This window comes from Crotalus tigris, unplaced genomic scaffold (assembly GCF_016545835.1).
Source record: "Crotalus tigris isolate CLP2741 ecotype Arizona unplaced genomic scaffold, ASM1654583v1 scf7180000019944.6993514239:2294586, whole genome shotgun sequence".
NCBI lineage: Eukaryota > Metazoa > Chordata > Lepidosauria > Squamata > Viperidae > Crotalus > Crotalus tigris.
The window spans coordinates 1,401,754-1,419,459 of NW_024097783.1; the positions used below are offsets into that span (position 1 = coordinate 1,401,754).

The 17,706-nt window shown below is 36.3% G+C and overlaps 1 protein-coding gene across 26 annotated transcripts in view; it reads right to left on the minus strand.

Moving 5' to 3' along the window:
- Positions 1–386: 386 nt before the first annotated feature.
- The window catches only part of BBX (BBX high mobility group box domain containing), a 119,494-nt gene continuing 102,174 nt past the window's right edge, over positions 387–17,706 (minus strand). For all 26 annotated transcript variants that reach the window (XM_039365036.1, XM_039365029.1, XM_039365048.1 and 23 more), the window contains 5 exons: positions 16,917–17,055; positions 15,278–15,426; positions 11,169–11,288; positions 8,568–8,760; positions 387–5,842 (listed from right to left, as the gene is read on the minus strand). In XM_039365036.1, the coding sequence (XP_039220970.1) occupies positions 5,755–5,842; positions 8,568–8,760; positions 11,169–11,288; positions 15,278–15,426; positions 16,917–17,055 (689 nt within the window). In that variant the 3' untranslated portion in view covers positions 387–5,754. The remainder of the gene's footprint in view (positions 5,843–8,567; positions 8,761–11,168; positions 11,289–15,277; positions 15,427–16,916; positions 17,056–17,706) is intronic.

Sequence of the window (17,706 nt, forward strand, 5' to 3'; positions counted from 1 at the left end):
TAGGACCTGCGACCGATTATTTGAAATGAAAGATCTGACCTTCCAAGACAGGTAAGTTGGCAAGGGCTACCTGATACTAAAACACAATTTAGATATTCACAGGGAAACGATTCCTTGGAATAGGATGAAAAGCTATTAATTTATATTTGACAAATATATAACCACTATAGCTGACAGTCCATTGTGAACTATTGTGGTTATATATTTTTATTCAAAAGATCACAACCTATTATGTTGTAATTAATCATCTATATTACTGAATCAAAGCATTTTAGTTATTGCAAGATCAGGGGCAGAAATGCTTGAGAAAGAAATGGGGAAATAAACAATAGAAGATTTCAGCATTGGGTACTTATTGTACATGTATGAAATATTTTTTGTATGTGACAAATATTGCTTTTCAAAAAATGGATTATTGAATGTTATAATTTAATAATACAGAAAAGCATCTACTATAACACATTTTATACTACGTATGTTAGAATTATCACTTATAAGAGAATGGGAGAATTGTTCTCATGGAATGTATTTTATATATTGTAGACACAGCACATCAAAAAACCTAATTTAATTTCATATTTATAAAATGCTGTGTATCAATGAACTGGCCCAGTTTTCCATGAGAAGAAAACTATATAGTACAATGACAAATGTTTTTTGAAAAAAATGCATGTGTCTTGTTTTGTGTGTTTAAATTTTAGGAGTAGTATGTAAAAAACAAAACTGTCCAGAACTTTCAATATATTTATATGTATATATGTTTACATTTTGGATTTAAAATGTAAACCAAAAGCTAGTGATAATATAAAATTATGATACCTGCCATATGGATATTACAATGAGAGGATTATTGTGGGTCATAAAGATTTACATTGCTGAAAACTGCTGCATTTCCGTGCGATCCAAATAGCCATCTATTAACTTGAAAAGACTTCATGTGGAATCGTGAAAATAACTGAAATCAATTGAAGTAGTTTTAATAGAGGTAGCATCAGAATTAGTTGTAGAATACAGTGCAGCTGAGAGGCATAAATATACATTGGTACAAGGCAAACTCAATTATCATTATAAATTTTACTACATTTTTCCTTCAAAAAGAAAAGCCACCCCCCCCAGTAAAATCATGTGATGTTAATGCCCTTTTCTTATGCTTTGATTAACTCTCATCACATAACTGTTTCTTTCAGCATACATTTTATATAATCACTGAATCAATCTTGGAAAACAAAAAGTATTCCAAGCTTTGTACTAAGGATTAGAGCTTTTCCAATCCCACTGATGACTGAAAAACACGTATCACTGAGAATCAAGTGATAATTGTCTACAAGAACTCAATTTTTGAGTTTTGTAGTCATTATTCAGGGAACAACCAGGGTTTTTGGGGTATAATCTGCAAAAGTAAGTTATTGCACGGTTCCTCACTCTAGACATCATGCTATATTTTTATTCTCACTCTGCCAATATCTCCAGATCTTCAGTAGCGGTTACCGTGCAAATGGATTATTCCAAGCCTATCTATGTGAATGTTGTGCACTTCTGGCCTCATCTTGAAACCAGATATTGTAGAAGGAATGCAGATATTCTCATCCTTCCTTATATATAAATTCAATAAATATTGTTACTTCCCCTACTGGGAAGTACTGAGCACTATGAGAACTAATACTCTTGTATGTCTGTATATGGAGATAAAGTTGCAATGACTGTATATGCATTTTAAAAGCTGACTGAAATGTTCCTCAGCAGTACATCTCTTTTTATATATTAGATGTCACTCATCCCATCTATGTTATCTTTGTGATATCACTAGACAACTCTTCTGAGTTTGTAAGTGAACATGTAGAGTCCACAAATGATAAGTGATTAGCAGCTACATTTATGCAACAGAGGTTATCTAGGAAAAAATAGTGAAATTCACAATATTTTAGTTTGCTTTGTATGACACAGATTGAATTGCAGGTGAGAAAAAAAAAGAACTCCTTTGCTTGTAACTTTCAGATATTGTATTAGTAAAAAGCACACTATATCTTTGTAAATAAATATATCCTATTTCTGGTATCACAGTACAATCCAGAAAAAAATACTGTCATAAGTACAACAGCATGATATAAGCTCCACAAGATTTTACATTAGTTTTGGTCTTGAATCTGGAAAACACCCTAACAGGAGAATCAAAATCTAATGCACATATTAAATACTTTGCAGAACTCATTTCCCATCCCACCCTCTAATACAGTACTAACACAATTACATGAAAATGACATTACAGTATCCTCCCAGCTGAATCTATGCTTGCAATATCAGATACTATGTGTATATCTCAGAAGCATGTGAACTCAAAAATCACTAAATAAATAAACTACCAAAAGAAAATTGGGCAGTGCTAAATTTTATATTTAGAAAATATCTCATCTTCAGAAAAAGACCACAAAGGGGAGTAGAATATGTTGTTTATCTTATTTAAATTTTGTTTGTAAAAGAAAAAAGACATATACAGGTTCAGACCTAGAGGATATTGTTAAATGCATAAATACTGATAACTTTGCTAAATTAGAATGGGTTTGATAAACTATAATACAACATACTGGAATAAGCAATAGAGAACATAATATTTTGGTTTTTTGAAATAGTTAAGGTGCAACATTTCTTGCTCAAAATGAATTCATGGACATAAGTTTGATAGTGACATTGCTGGTATATGAAAATACGTATCATAGAAATGAAATTTCTTAAAAAACACACAAATCAATAAAAACTAAAGTAATTTAACAATACATTGTTGGTTTCACATTTTTTGTGCTAACAAATGTTCTTTCTTTCTGAAATCAGGGATCCCCATTCTAATAAATGCAGCAAGTCTCTAAAATTAAGACGTCATTCAACAACAACAAAAGAAACAAACCACAGGGCACAATTTATCTGGCTATTCTCCTGCAGAATTTCCACTGGAATGAATGGAAGCTGGGCAATATCTACATTCCAATGAGGATTCTGCAGAGAATCTTCCAAGTGGGCTGTGCTCCTCATGAACTATAAAGCTTTGCAGGATTTCTGCTACTCTTGGTGCCTAATCGCTTAAAAATTAAGCATATCTACAGAAAAGTTTATTAGCATCAGAAAACACTCATATTCAGTAAATTGACCCATATTCAATCCCTTGTCTAAGGGATAGTCAACAAAGTTTTGGAAAGAAAGGTAATCAAGTTATTAATTTACTTAGAAAAAGCTACTTTTCCGCATTCTTTATAAAGGTACCATTCATACAAAGAAATATTTTAGGAACAATATTGAAATTTAAAATGGAATACAGAATGATGTACTTTTGCAAAATGCAGCTATTCTAATGGATTCAATAGAATGTGTATGTTAGTACCACTGTAAAGATGAACAGGCTGCACCATAGGATATTTGGATTTCAGCTACTAACATATTTGAGCCATAGCTAGTACATGGTCATATATTCCTTTAGCTACCACAATATATGCTCAACAGTATGGCATGATGGCAGCATTCTATTTTGTTAAAATAATTTAGAAAATGTTAACAAAATTGAACTATTAAAATAGCTCCACATGTTACAGCAGCATGTGGAAGTTTCTTCTACCTGAATTTTCTAACAAGTTTTTATTTTCTCATGCCTGTTGAAACTGTGTTTTTATTCTCCTATTCAATATCTATAACTTTGAATGAGTTTTGATTTTTTTACATAGGCCGAAGTGACAATTTTTGCTATCATCAATTATTACAAAGTATATGATCTGCTTGTTGTTTCTGATTCAGACCCTGAAAAGACATGCACTGATTAGAATAATAAAAGGCTAAGCCAAGCAAGTTTTAAGAGTCACCTTTCATATGGCTGTTAAATCCAATTACAAAAAAAACCCAATAAAACTCCATATTCTCTAATAATTTTGTCACATACAAATGAAGGAGGCCTGATAATACTGTGTAAATGCTCATAGAGAGACCTAATTAATATAAAAGGATCTCACTGAACTAAACACTACCACAAAATTCCACCAGAGACAAGACTCATAGAAAATTATTGCTGGGGTCTGATCAATAGCATTTGGTTAAATCTTTGTGCTATGATGCAAATCAAAATAGGGAAATTTCTTGTGCTGTGAAAGAAGTACCCTGCATTAATGTGTTAATTTCCTGTCAAATTCTGATGAAAAATAAAATGTTGCTGCTAGGAGTATTGTTGCCCTGATCCAGTCAGGGCTGTATACATGTGGAAGGAGACTTCCATTTGTGCATCCCTAGACAGATGGAAAACTGTGTGCACAGGTGCCAAATTCCCCTGCTTGATGTTACAGCAGAATTACTGTAGTTGGGGCCTTGGACAAAAACTAAAGTACCACCTATCAATTATTTTATATCATGCAGCCGATTTAGAGTGTCTTTTTAAAAAGAATCTGAATAGATGATGCTGCATGTTGTGTTGAACAACAGGAAACTGGTGTATATAAAGTAATTAAGAAATAACATAAAGTTTTAATTATATAAACGCTAGAACCTGCTCTGGCAAGAGATGTAGAGATGGGAAAAGGATGCAACACAGACTAAAGACAACACAAATTGAAAAATCGTCTGTTTGATGGCCTAAATTCTGTAACATTATTCCTCAATCATCTTCTACTTATATATTATACTCAGCACTTCGCCATCCCAAACTACCACTGGCACTTCATAAACTGATGAAGCCAATTCAGACTGTGCATAGTATTTATGACAATTCCAGTGTCCATAAAATGTAAAATATATTCATCAGTGTATATGTCAATGGAAAAGACTTTTCCCCAAAAGAGTGAAGTAGTACTAAGGTCACTTCTGAACAATATATTAATAGTATTTTCTCCATTTCACTGCTTTAAACTTATTCATTCTGAATTTCTGTCCAAAAATAAATGAAATTTTCAAGGCTTGAAATTCAAACCAGTAATCCATAAGCATTGCTCTTATAGGTATGCTGGACCTTTGCTTTAAATGTAAATCTTCATTATTCTATGCTTAATTTAAAAAAAAAAAGCACAATAAAGCCTGTCAATATTTATTTTGCCAAAAATTCTATCACCCTGGTGGCAAATTCAGAAAAGTGCAGAACTTCTTGGCCATATGGCCGCACATAGACCTCAAACAATGGTACACCTCCCATGCGTTCTTGGAGTCTACAAACAGGTTCTTAAATTCACTCTTAAATATAAATGTAGGCATAACCTATTATATAAACCATCCGAGAACTTAAATGTTCATGTAAAAAGGACTAAGATTATCTAGTAACTAGTGCAGTGTATAAGTTCTCTTTCTTTCTTTCTTTCTTTCTTTCTTTCTTTCTTTCTTTCTTTCTTTCTTTCTTTCTTTCCTTTTTTCCTTTTTCTCTGTATTTTTATTTAAATTAGCTAGACTTCATATGAATTACTTTTGACAGAACAGGTGCTGTATGAGCTACAGTAAAGTTTGCCTTCTCCATGTAACTGTGAATTTACCACTTTAAAAATGTTCACTAGAAAGCAAAGCTCCAGGATATTTCATTTCTGTTCCATAACAGAGAAATAATATCAGTCTCATAGTACATTTTAGGCTCAAGCTAAAGGGACCTGGCCCAAGCTACAAGTGAAATCTGTGCCACACTGAACATGAACCACTCATTTTCAGTCTATGAGTTCCTCCATCATGCGGACTGACTACCATCCATTGGTAAAGACAAGGCTAGAATATTAGGTAAAGCACAATGTTTTACAAAAGGGTAGAGCTTCACTGGTCAGCACAGGAAATAAGCACTGGAGCCTGAGACATTTCTTTTGGCTGTCCATCACAGGGAAGAGGTGCTGTTCTCTGATTCCTACAAAGGAAGAATAGATATAATGTTAACTCAGAGAACATACCATTTTTTAAACCCCAAACACTAAAATATAGCAAAAGCTTATTTTACTAGAGTTTGATACAATGATTTTTTTTGTATACAGCAGATCAAATTTGGACAGCGATTTATGCCATTTGTGTGATGTATATGATGCAAATCACATCATGTGCATATTATATGAACTGTAAATTACACAAATGATGTAATTTGTGCCATTTCTGTAATTAGGTCATCATACAAATGACTACATATCTACAATGTCCTACTCTTAGATTCAATAGATTTTCTTTAATAAACAATCCTTCCAATTAGTCTGTTACAGTAGGATGTCACTGTATAATCAATTATATTCAAAGTGCCAATTAGTAAGAGTAAAGTAAACTTGTTAAAACTAAATTACAAACTTTTGAGTTACAGATGCTTTGCTGAAGAAAGAAAGATAATCTCTTCCTTAAAAAAACTCCTACAACGTCTAGATGAAACACAGTTAACATATTGGGGATTAAGAAAAAGGGCTTCTAGTATTGGATTCCTGCATTGGGCAAGAGATTGAAGTAGATATAATCATTTTGAATCATTGCATTTTATGATTCAATGATCTAAAAAGTTTGGTTTCCAAGTAATTTCTGTCATTTTAGAAATTGTGCTTTTCATCTAAAAATAAGAGAACAGTACTAAATAGATACAGGATACTGAATTGAGGTAACTGAAAATCTGCCTTCACATTTATATTACATTCACACTATCTCCCGCTAATCCTATTAATAAACCCACTCCTCAGTTTGGTGATAACATAATGCGCCAAGTGACCACACTAGCAAAACGGAAAGAACAGAAAAGGCATATTTCTGTGGACTTCAGTAGCAAATGTGTTAGACAATACATTTGAGATTTTGAGTGTACAGCTTACGTAGAATACATACACAACTGGAAGGAATATTTGGAAAACAGCTCCTTAGCTTGTTTCCTCTTTCAAACTGTTTCCCTAAAAGTTTAGTAACACCCTCTCAAAGGGTGCTTTGTTTTAAACCGGGAAGCTGAACTGCCTGGGCTAGTTATCAGGAATAGTTTTTGCTATATGAAAATCAAGGCCTATTTACTGTATTGTAGTTAGAAATTTCCTGTCCTTGATTCTTACATAATTGGCTTTACAAAAACAACACACTTTTTTTTAAATTTTCGAAGGCTAAATGCTCTGGGACTTCTGATATTTAGTTCATTCCAGAATTATTGTTCTAATTAGACATGCAATGTCTCCACGACAAAACTGTCAGAAACCTGGCAAATACATATGCTTGGCAGATAACATCTTCTGGAAGAATATCTTGTATTCTCAATTTGCTCACTGTGGTAAATATAGAAAGATTTGCATTTCTTTCAGAATAGATTTGGAAATTTATATATACACATGCATATATATAGTTGTATAAGCAAGTAGAAAGAGTATGTTAATCTTATACTTTGGGAGGACACCAAATCTTTGTGAAAGCTGGCATAGTTTTAAGAAGCCATTTTCATAACTTTGTTCTTATTTTTTAATCTTTCCTTTTCCCCTTTAATATGGAAGTTGAATTTAAGCTAAATTCTAAATTTAAAATGTCTTGAATATATACAGTACACAGTAGATTTCACCACACTAATACAATTCTTTACACAAATATAGTGGTCATTCCTATTTCCATTGGCATGGATAATAAAGTTCGCATTTTGAATATCATTATAATTGTTTCCCAAATATTTTTACAAAACTCCATTCTGGTAAAAATTAAAATGCAATGAAATAATTCCCTAATGCTTAATGCAAAAAGGAAGTTAAAAACAAGCAAAAATAAAAATAAAATAAATGTTGAATGACACAAAGGTGTCACTTTGGCAGACCTAGTAACACAGCCAGTAGAATACTTTTTTATCACCTCTATCTCTCCTTCTCAGTATTTTTGAAAACACTGACTGAAATTAAATTGATGTTCTAAGTTCAATAATTGTATTACTGACACACAAATCACATTTAAAAATGCTATCTTTGTGATTAAAGGGCATACAATATTGTACAGTTTTTTTTAAAAAAAAACAACAATTTTTCAGCAAACAAAAAAGGTGCAAGAACAGTTTCCAAAGATGTACATTTATGTACGTAAACATATGTATGACCATAACACATAAATATCATAATTTTCATTTCAATATTTTGATTACAAAAAGAAGTAAAATTTTCATTTCAATATTTTGATTACAAAAAGAAGTAAAACTTTGCAAGTTCTACATTTTTCTTTTTTGAAAAAGTATGTGGGTTTAAATTAATGTGACTTAACAATATGCACCCTGTATCATTCTATTATATCAATGTTCATAGGAAATAATCTATGCAACCAAATTATTGGAAGAGGCAATTAGTACAAGAAAATATCACCTTCCCACTGCATTCTACATTCCAGGCCTTTCCTAGGTGCATCTTGAATTTACAGGCTGCCTTTTAGGAATTGGAAACGCTATAGCAGGGAAAAGAGAGATATACTTTCCCCTTATTGGAATAAAAAGATAAAGAAATTAATGGCATCACACAGTTACCGTATGATGTCTCTACATATGGAATGTCTAGCTAAAATGCTTCATGAGGCTCAGTAAATATCTCTTGATCTGGGTGCTTAACTTTAGGCACAGCTACAGATATAAAAAGACATAGTTCCTTTTAACTAGTATTTACCTGTGCACATTTTCCATTGCTGCTACCTCTGCTAAGGCAGCTAGACTGAAGAATGCAGATACAGATGGCATGTCTGATGTCATACTATGACTTTCTGCCAGATTGTTGTTTAGCAAGGATTCCTTTCTGCACTCCATCCCTGTATTTAATGTTCTCTGAAGAGTATTCTGCAGATGCCCTTTTGGTTTTTCTTCTAAAAAGGAAGCAAAATAGCAAAGATTGTTTTAACAGAATCCAATCTTCCTTACACTGAGATGAAAATGAAATGTATTATACGGTTTCTCTCTCTCTTTATAATCAAACCAATATGGAGACATACAACATAAAAACAAACCCAGTCAATCAATTCCCCATTCTATGTCCACTGAAGGAAAATATAGGAAAGCTTTTGTCTTTCTAATACTTACCTTGAGATTGTCCTACATTCCATAGTCTTTAGTATATTATAAAATGTTTTTAATTATATGTATCGTACTACATTTAAACAAGTCTTAATGTGGTACTTTATTTTTTTGCTAAGTAATTTAAGCATTATTATGACGAAAACTAAAACTTATGCTTTTGAAATCTGAATTTAAATGGACTAGAACTGGCCACGTTAGCATAGATGACTTACTAGGTATACCATAAGCCAAGAATGAAGGGACAAAGATACTGAAAAGAATAATACATCCAATAAAAGACAGGATCATAAATACAGTATTAGAAGCAAAGGAAATACATAAATATTAATTTTATACAAGATAATGGATAAGTATAGATACAATGGCGGAAAATACTGAGGAATTCTACGGCAAACTGCAATAGGTGCATCATCCATGTCAAAATGAAAATATTAAACCAAGTAAATATAATACGTACTATAAGAATAATGAAAGGAACAAAGTATGCCTATTTTATGGAAAACAGAACCTGCAGAACTAAAAAGATACTGTAAACTTAAGTAGAAAAACATTCAAAAAGGAGAAGATCCAAATAGCTGTTAGAAAAGTGATCAAGGTATCCCAAAGAAAGTGGTAAAAGTTTGTGAGCCTTTGCTTTCAGCCCTACCTGGCCATTAACAACTGCAACTAAACAGTCTTTTGGAAGGATCTTAACTCCACAGAAATTAACAATAAAAGTTTCCTAAAGTAATTAAGACAGGAAGTAAGCAAACATAGTCTCTTTAAAAGATGTTGCATTCCTCCAGACCTCTCATATCTGCTGGAGAATAATATTTTACAATCTCTTCAGAGCGATCCAAATATGGGAGATCCTTGTCTTTTTAGTCCAGAGAAGACGTCTGAGGAGCTAATTCCTTCCTATTTGGACCACATTCATTAGTTCCACAAAAAGCCGAATCATGCTCAGTCTGCCATCCTATCCCAAAAGTCAATGGATATGAAAATATATGAAAAGTAAAAAAAAAATATCAACTTAATATGTAGGTGTGTATGCATGGCTCCTTTAAGTGCGGGTCAAAGAAGACTCATCATAGCTTTCTCCATGTATTGAAAAGCTTGGAGAGGGTCCTAAACAGGTATTCTTGCAATTTCTCCTTAGAAGCAAGGGATTAATGTATGGGAAGCTCCTTTATTTGAAGCTTTATTCAAAGCTTTGTATTCTTTGCAACTTGCAACCTAGATTATCCTAGAAAGGAATATAATGATAAATTGTAAAAAAAAGAGAAGAACATTTTGGTGACAACAAATATTTAAATAATTAAAGGAGTTGTCTTTTTAATAATAACGCCCAGCTGTAAAAGCTGGAACCTGAAAAAAAGTGAAAAGAAGACAGTTACTTTTAAATTATAGATTTTGATATGTTAATAAAAAGCACTATGAGCTGCAAGTAGAACCAATGAATTACATCTGACCAGATAAAGGTTTACTAATTGATGTGCATGTAATACAACTATATGTTGGGCTAGAAAAAGAATGATTATGCTCGGCAAGATTGAGGTAAATATAAGAGGAAAACAATATATATGATGGATGAAGGAGATCAAATAGTTCCCAAAATGTCCTTGGATTATTTATTACTGAAGAAAGGAAACCACAGTGGACAATTGTCCATACAGTTGCTACAAGATGAACCTGCTCTATGCTAAGTAACTATGCTATCTAGTCACAAGACATAAAAGATTGCATGATTCATTATGTATAGGTTTCTTGATGTACATTGATTGAGTAATAGGTATATATTTAATGAACTTAGCTTAATTCAGGATAGGTTTATTTCTTTTTAGACTTTTCAAAGAATACTGGAACAATCCCAGGAAAAAGAAATTCTATAAAATTACAATTCAAGAAATTTATGTACCAGAAATCTGGACGTTTTGATAAAAATATGAGGGCATATTTTTGGTATGGTCTAGTTCTTTAAGTTCTTTCTTAAATATACATTTTTTAAATTCTTTACAGACCACTTCGTTGTGAAACTGTATAACACTAACAACACAAAATATATTCACTTGTACCAGTTGTTTAAATAACTAATAGCTTACAAACCTACATTTTTGCAATTTCTTTTTTGTTTCTATGATTCCTGGAACTCACAGACAAATTTGAGTAATGAATGAATTTGTTGTAGTAGTCAAAAAAATCAGTCATATTTACTTACCCAGATCTTGTTCTGCTGGTGAAACTCGACCATCTGCTGTTCGAACAAGATGTGTGATCTTGGTTTTCCTTGCTTTTCTCTTCTGACTTCCAACCAGTGGTTCTTGTATTACCACAGACTCTGGAATATTTAGAAGAAAGTTAGAGCTGTTATTTTCCCCTAACACCTCACTGGTGCTAGAATAAGGTTGCAATGGTGAAGCTACTTGACAGTTAGCAAAATATTCTACACAGATCTTTTAAGAAATTCTAAATAAATGTAAGGAGTCACTCTTTTAACCCTTATTGAAACTGCATAGATAGATTTCTCCTTAGCTCCTTACATTTATTTAATTGAGTCAAAGCTTTTATCTGCACACCAGAATTGGGGAAGGGCACTTTATTAGCAATGCTATTGTTCTATGAACATTTTTGATAAGTTTTTCAAAATACAGATAATGGTCTATTGATGACCATTTGTTTAATGATGTCCAAAGTTTTGATGACACTGAAAAAAGTGACTTACAACCTTCCCAGGGGGCATCTGACATGGAAACTCAATAGAGGAAGCCACATTCACTTAACAACCATGCAATTAGTGTAATAATTGTGGTGATTTGCTTAGCAACTGTGACAAAAAAGTAATAAAATTGGGTACGACTCAGTTAATGGTCATACTGCTTAGCAATGGAAATTCTGATTCCAACCGTGGTAGACAAAAACTACCTATAGGAACAATCTTTCAAATGTTGATTATTTCATCCCACAAAAAGCAAATAAAAGTAACTTCATCTCAACCAAATTGGACTGTTTTCACATAAGCCACTCTATTAGAATTCTCCAAGCTGAATTATCTACTAATTTGTTTTATTTTCAGTATTTTTCATATGGATTTCTCTACTTAAATAACATTAAATAACTGTTTTTTTCTTTCTGAGGAGAATGCTTTTAATTACATTTGCAGATAAAAGAACTCATTTATGAGTAATTATAGAAGTATCTTAGCTGCAGAGACATGGCTTGATAACACAGTAAAGTACTGTAAAATATTAAATATCATATGAAGTAATGTATTTAATACCGAAGGAACATTAAAAATAGCTTAGTTAATCAATTTGTTTACAATCTTTTCCATTTTGTATATAAACTTGATTCTAGTTATGTATGAGAAAAGGAGTGAAGGAATATAGTTTCTAGTTGATTGATAGGAAACCTATGACTCAGCAGCATTACTGACCTTCTTGGGTGGATGAATCTCTAGTTCTACAGGTATCATATATACTCTTGATTAACTTTTGTTGGATTATATTTCATATGGCTAACACTTTATAGTGTTATTTCATGAATCCTCATATGCCCTAATTGGCTAATATTTCACAAATATATATATTTGTTTTCCTTTTTCCTAGGGCTGAGAGAAAGTGACTAGCCCACGGGTCGGCAACCCGCAGCTCCGGAGCCATATGCGGCTCTTTGGGCCTTCTCCTGCGGCTCTGGAGCTTCCTCCGCCATTTGCAGAGAGAGAGACATAGACAGAGAGGCATTTGTGCTTCCCTTCTCTCTCTCTCTCTCTCTCGCATGTGGACTTGCCCCCTTGTGGGGCTCCTGATTGGCCCTGCGCCCAGGCGCCCTGCCCCCTGGGAGAAGTGCAGCCAGGAAGTCCCTTTCCCAGGCTGGCCCTGTCCGAGGCACACGTGGCCAGGAGACGTGCAGGGCAGTCCTGGGATCCCCCCTGGGAACGGCCTGCTGGAGCCTCCACTAAGCAGGCCAGTCCTCCCGCAAGCTGCGGCCCCAGGAAAGGGGTCTACCCCATTTAGGCTCTGTGTTGCTCTGTCTCCCAAGCCCCAAAGGCGCATAGCTTGCTTTGAACAGGAATGCCCCCCCCGAAGTTCTGCGCTTCCCCTGATGCCCACCGGGAGATGGGAGGGGAGGCGACGGCAGCTGCTCTCTCAAGGGACCTCTAGCCAGCCCGGTGGATCTGCTGGGGCTGGCGATCCCCACCCGGGAGAGGGAAGTAGGCAACGAGCGCCGGATCCCCCATGGGGGAAGCTTGCTCCGTCCTTCCTTTCCTTTTGGGTGCTGTTTCTGAAAAGAGGGGGGTACCCAACTGGAGCAGGAGGACCCCTCCCCAGCCCATCCCCACAGCTGCCGGGGTCCCACGGCTTCCTGGGGAGCCTGGCTCGGGGCTGGGGGGGGAGAGGAAGCCGGGCGCTGTAGAGCCCCAGAGCTGGAGGGAAGAAGGGCCGCCTGGAAGGACCAGCGCATGATGGCTGGGGGAGTTCCTCTCCTTGGGGCAGGGGGTCCTAGGAGCCCAGATCCCCCCACGGCCCGGTGCTGGGCTTTCTTCCCAATGAGTATCCTGCAGGCTGGTTTGCAGGGGGGACTGTAGTGGGGTCTCCAGATGGGCAGGGCAGGGAATTGGGCCTGGGCTGGGTCTTTTGTAAGACCCCGGGCCAGGTGTCCCAGAAAGCTGTGGCACCTCCAAGTCCATTGGTTTACCAACGAGCCACCGCCTCCTCCTTGTCTCCTGCCCTTGCTGCATCTCCTGTGGAGACGTCTCTGTGTCTCTCTCTGCCACTCAAAGCCATCCTGCAGCTCAATCCTTGAAGTGGCTTCAAGGCCCCTTCATTGCCAAGCGTCCCCATGAAGTCAATGGAGGTCCGCGGTGACTCGAAAGGCCAAGGGACGCACCTGGCTGAGTTTGGACAAAAGATCAGGCAAGGTCCTGTTCCATCCATTGCTACTTTGGCCAGGAGAGACCTGTACTAATCAATCCTCCTGCTCATTGATCTGTGTTGATGCCAAAGCCAAGGAGGCGAAGATGGTGGCTCGCCGGTAAAACCAACAGACTTGGAAGCACCACGGCTGGCCTTTCGAGTCGCCGTGAACCTCCATTGACTTCCATGGGGATGCTTGGCAATGAAGGGGCCAATTGAAATTGCTTCAATGATCGAGCTGCAGGATGGCTTTGAGTGGCAGAGAGAGACACAGAGAGACGCAAACACATCTCCACAGGAGATGCAGCAAGGGCAGGAGACGAGGAGGAGTCAGCTATGTCTGTGCACAAGCCCAGAAAGCTTTCTTTCTCTCCCTGATCTTGCCTTTCTTGCTCTTGCTGGGTTTCCTCAGCCTCCACCCCGTTTTATTTTAATCCCACCACCGCCTTCCTCTTTTGTAAAGTTGACATTCCGGGGACTCTTGAGCTCGCTTCGCTTTTGGAGTCACTTGGCGAAGTTTGAAGGAGAGGCCGCCTGCTCCCACCTCCCATGGAGCAGAACTGTTGCTTCCTCGCTCTCCCAGCGAAAGAACCCCAGAGAGCTGGAAGAAATACTTTCTCCCACTTTCTGCTTCTTATCCTCTCTTTTCCGAGCATCCCTCCCAGAGAGAGCCAGAAGCCTCAACTCCAGCCTCCCACAGCAGGCTGAGATAGGCGAGCCCGAACGGCCATTTGCTGCCGCCTTGGAAGATTTGCTGCAGCAGCTCCTTCTCCCCGTCGGCTTCCTCCTCCGCTCCCTGGGAACCTTCGCGCCAAAAGGCGGAAAGAAGAAAGTTCCAGAGAGGGAGAGCGCGGGGAGGGGAGGAAAAGCCAGGATGGCAGAGCCGTCCATACCAAAGCTGGATGGGGGGGGGCAGGGCTGGTGCACATCTCGTCTTAAGCTCCACTCTTCAATCAAGCCCCTTGTTTTGCGTGTGCGTGCACACACATTTTGCGGCTCCCAGGTTTTTTGTGTGTGAGGGAAATGGGTCCAAGTGGCTCTTTCACTGTTTCAGGTTGCCGACCCCTGGACTAGCCCAAGGTTACCCTGTTGCTTCATGCCCAAGAAAGGACTGGAACTTAAAGACTCTCCTGGTTTCTACCTGATGCCTTAACCACTCCACCAAATTATATCTCTGAAAAGTTATCAGTAATGAATTATATATATTAGTAATGAATTATAAAACAGAAATATATTACACAAAACAGCCAGGAATTCCAGATTTGTCTTTTCTAGCCCTCTGAAATGCCAGGGGAAAAACAGGAAAATAATGCAAAAATTCTGACATTCCTTCATCTATCTTCATGCATAAATGAACTTCTGACCTAAAAATATGGATTTAAGAAAATGAGTTTGCATTGCTATAAGCACTTACCTTTGTTAGATTTTGTTTGGTCTACAGCGCAACTGCCAACTTTTTTCTTTTTTCTTGGTAGAGAGGCATTTTTACGATCAAATGTGATTGGACTGTATTGAGGAAGGCTGTTGAACTTTTTTTCAAATTCTTCTTCCAGCTTTGCTAAGCTAAAGATGTGAAAGCAGAAAACCAAACAGATTAAAATAATGTAGATTTTATTATACTATGAAAATATTGAATAAAATAGGGGAGATGGGTCCAGCCCTAAGGCCCAAGTGCTGGAGTCCTCCAGAGCTTGAATTCTCTTCCCTACACACTATCTGGAACCATCCACTCATGAAGAAGCAGAACCATTAAAGAGGAGTGATTCCCAACTCTCATTGGTGATCTAGAAGCGTACTATTTTAATAGAATAGAAGGTGACCAAAATATCTAGCAGGGCCAGTAGGGCTGCATTCCCATATCCATGTATCAGTGTGGTCATCCATCCATCAAGCAATATTAGGATTTGCTCCTGTTCAGGGCAGTTTTGCATGTATAACAACAACAACAACAACAACAACAACAACAATAATAATAATAATAATAATAATAATAATAATAATAATAATAATAATAAAGTTGGAAGGGACCTTGGAGGTCATCAAGTCCAACCCCCTGCTCAGGCAGGAAACCCTACACTATTTTGGACAAATAGCTGTCCAGTCTCTTCTTAAAAACTTCCAGTGTTGGAGCATTCACCGCTTCTGGAGGCAGGTTGTTCCACTGGTTAATTGTTCTGTCAGGAAGTTTCTCCTTAGTTCTAGATTGCTTCTCTCCTTGATTAGTTTCTATCCATTGCTTCTTGTCCTGCCTTCAGGCGCTTTGGAAAATAGCTTCTTTGTGGCAGCCCCTGAGATATTGGAACACTGCTATCATGTCCCCCCTCGTCTTTCTCTTCGTTAAACTAGGCATACCCAATTCCAGCAACCGTTCCTTAGTATACAAATGATTTCCCATGTCTTGCACATTTAATGTAAGTAAAATATATACTTGCGGACTAACCCATCTGTAGATAAGCTAACCCTTGAATTTTTAATCAAAAATGTTAATCAAAATACCATGAAAAAGATACCCTGGATTAGCCTCAAAATTATTTTTATTTGTTTTAATTTTAATTTTTGATAGCCATAATTTCATAATTATTTCATAATTACTGTATCTGTGAGTGACATTTTTCATGGTATTTTAGTTTTAAAAATCAAGAATAAGCTTATCTGTGAGTAAATACGGGTACTTTAGAAAATTACTAGTGTATATATTTGCAGATAAGCCCACTTGGGAATAAGTAAAACACAGTTTGGGGGATGTATTTTGGAACCTAAAATTCTTGACTTATCCATGAGTATATAGGGTATACACGTATGCATGTATATACTTGAAATAGGTCACTATGGTTTGACTTGTTTCAAATCTAAATCTTGCACATCATTTTTGCAAACCTAAAATTTACAAATCAAAGGAATTGTGATCCAGATAGTAGAGGCCGAAACTGACAAAAGTGACAAAAATTACACAAATAAGCAAGATACCTGTTTAACAAGATATTTCATTTTTAATGATTACCATACTATTCTGAAAATGACTTGTACCCTTACATACTTATTATATCACTTACCCCAAAACAATGTCTTCCTTTGGCTTGCTTCTTTTTAACTTTTTGTTCCCACTTGTCCCACTTAAGGAAAATGCCCACGTTTCTTCATTCCAGCATCCTTCCTGATCAGAGTTGCCACCTTTTCCTGAGCTTCGTTTTCCTAAGAAAGTAAGTAGGAACAAGAAAAATTGCATGGAGATTACTGGGAAACTTTGTAATAGAGACACACTAGAAACATAATATATTGCTTTTTGCTAAGTAGGATGACTGATTCATCTAGCTAGATATTCCATCAGAGACTATCGCAAGACTCACAAAATGATTACATCATTATTTAATATGGCAATGTCTAAGCAAGTCCCCATGAATTGATATAACTAGTATAATTTAACGCTAATTAGTAAATATGAACCTAGAACTAAGGAATGAAAGAAGAAAATAATCTGCTTAAAATAACAAACATATCAACAGCGATCATTGTTTAATAATTCATACTGTTAGCATTTTACAGCCCTCATATAAAGCTTTACTAAGCAACTGGATATCTACTATGCTTGAGGCTAAAAATGGGAATGTATGTTTAAAAAAACCCTGCACATATTCCCAACTAAGAACTGCAAAGAGACTCACACAAACAAATATTAAAAGGGAAATTGAATATTAACCTATGCACTCTCCTCTCTATGTATTGAAAATTATAAACTAATACAATTGGATACAAAAATCTTTTCATGTCATGGTAAGCAGGATTTATTCAGATTCCAGTTTGCTTGAAACTAAAGGCTAATTAATCCCTGGGTGGAAAACTATC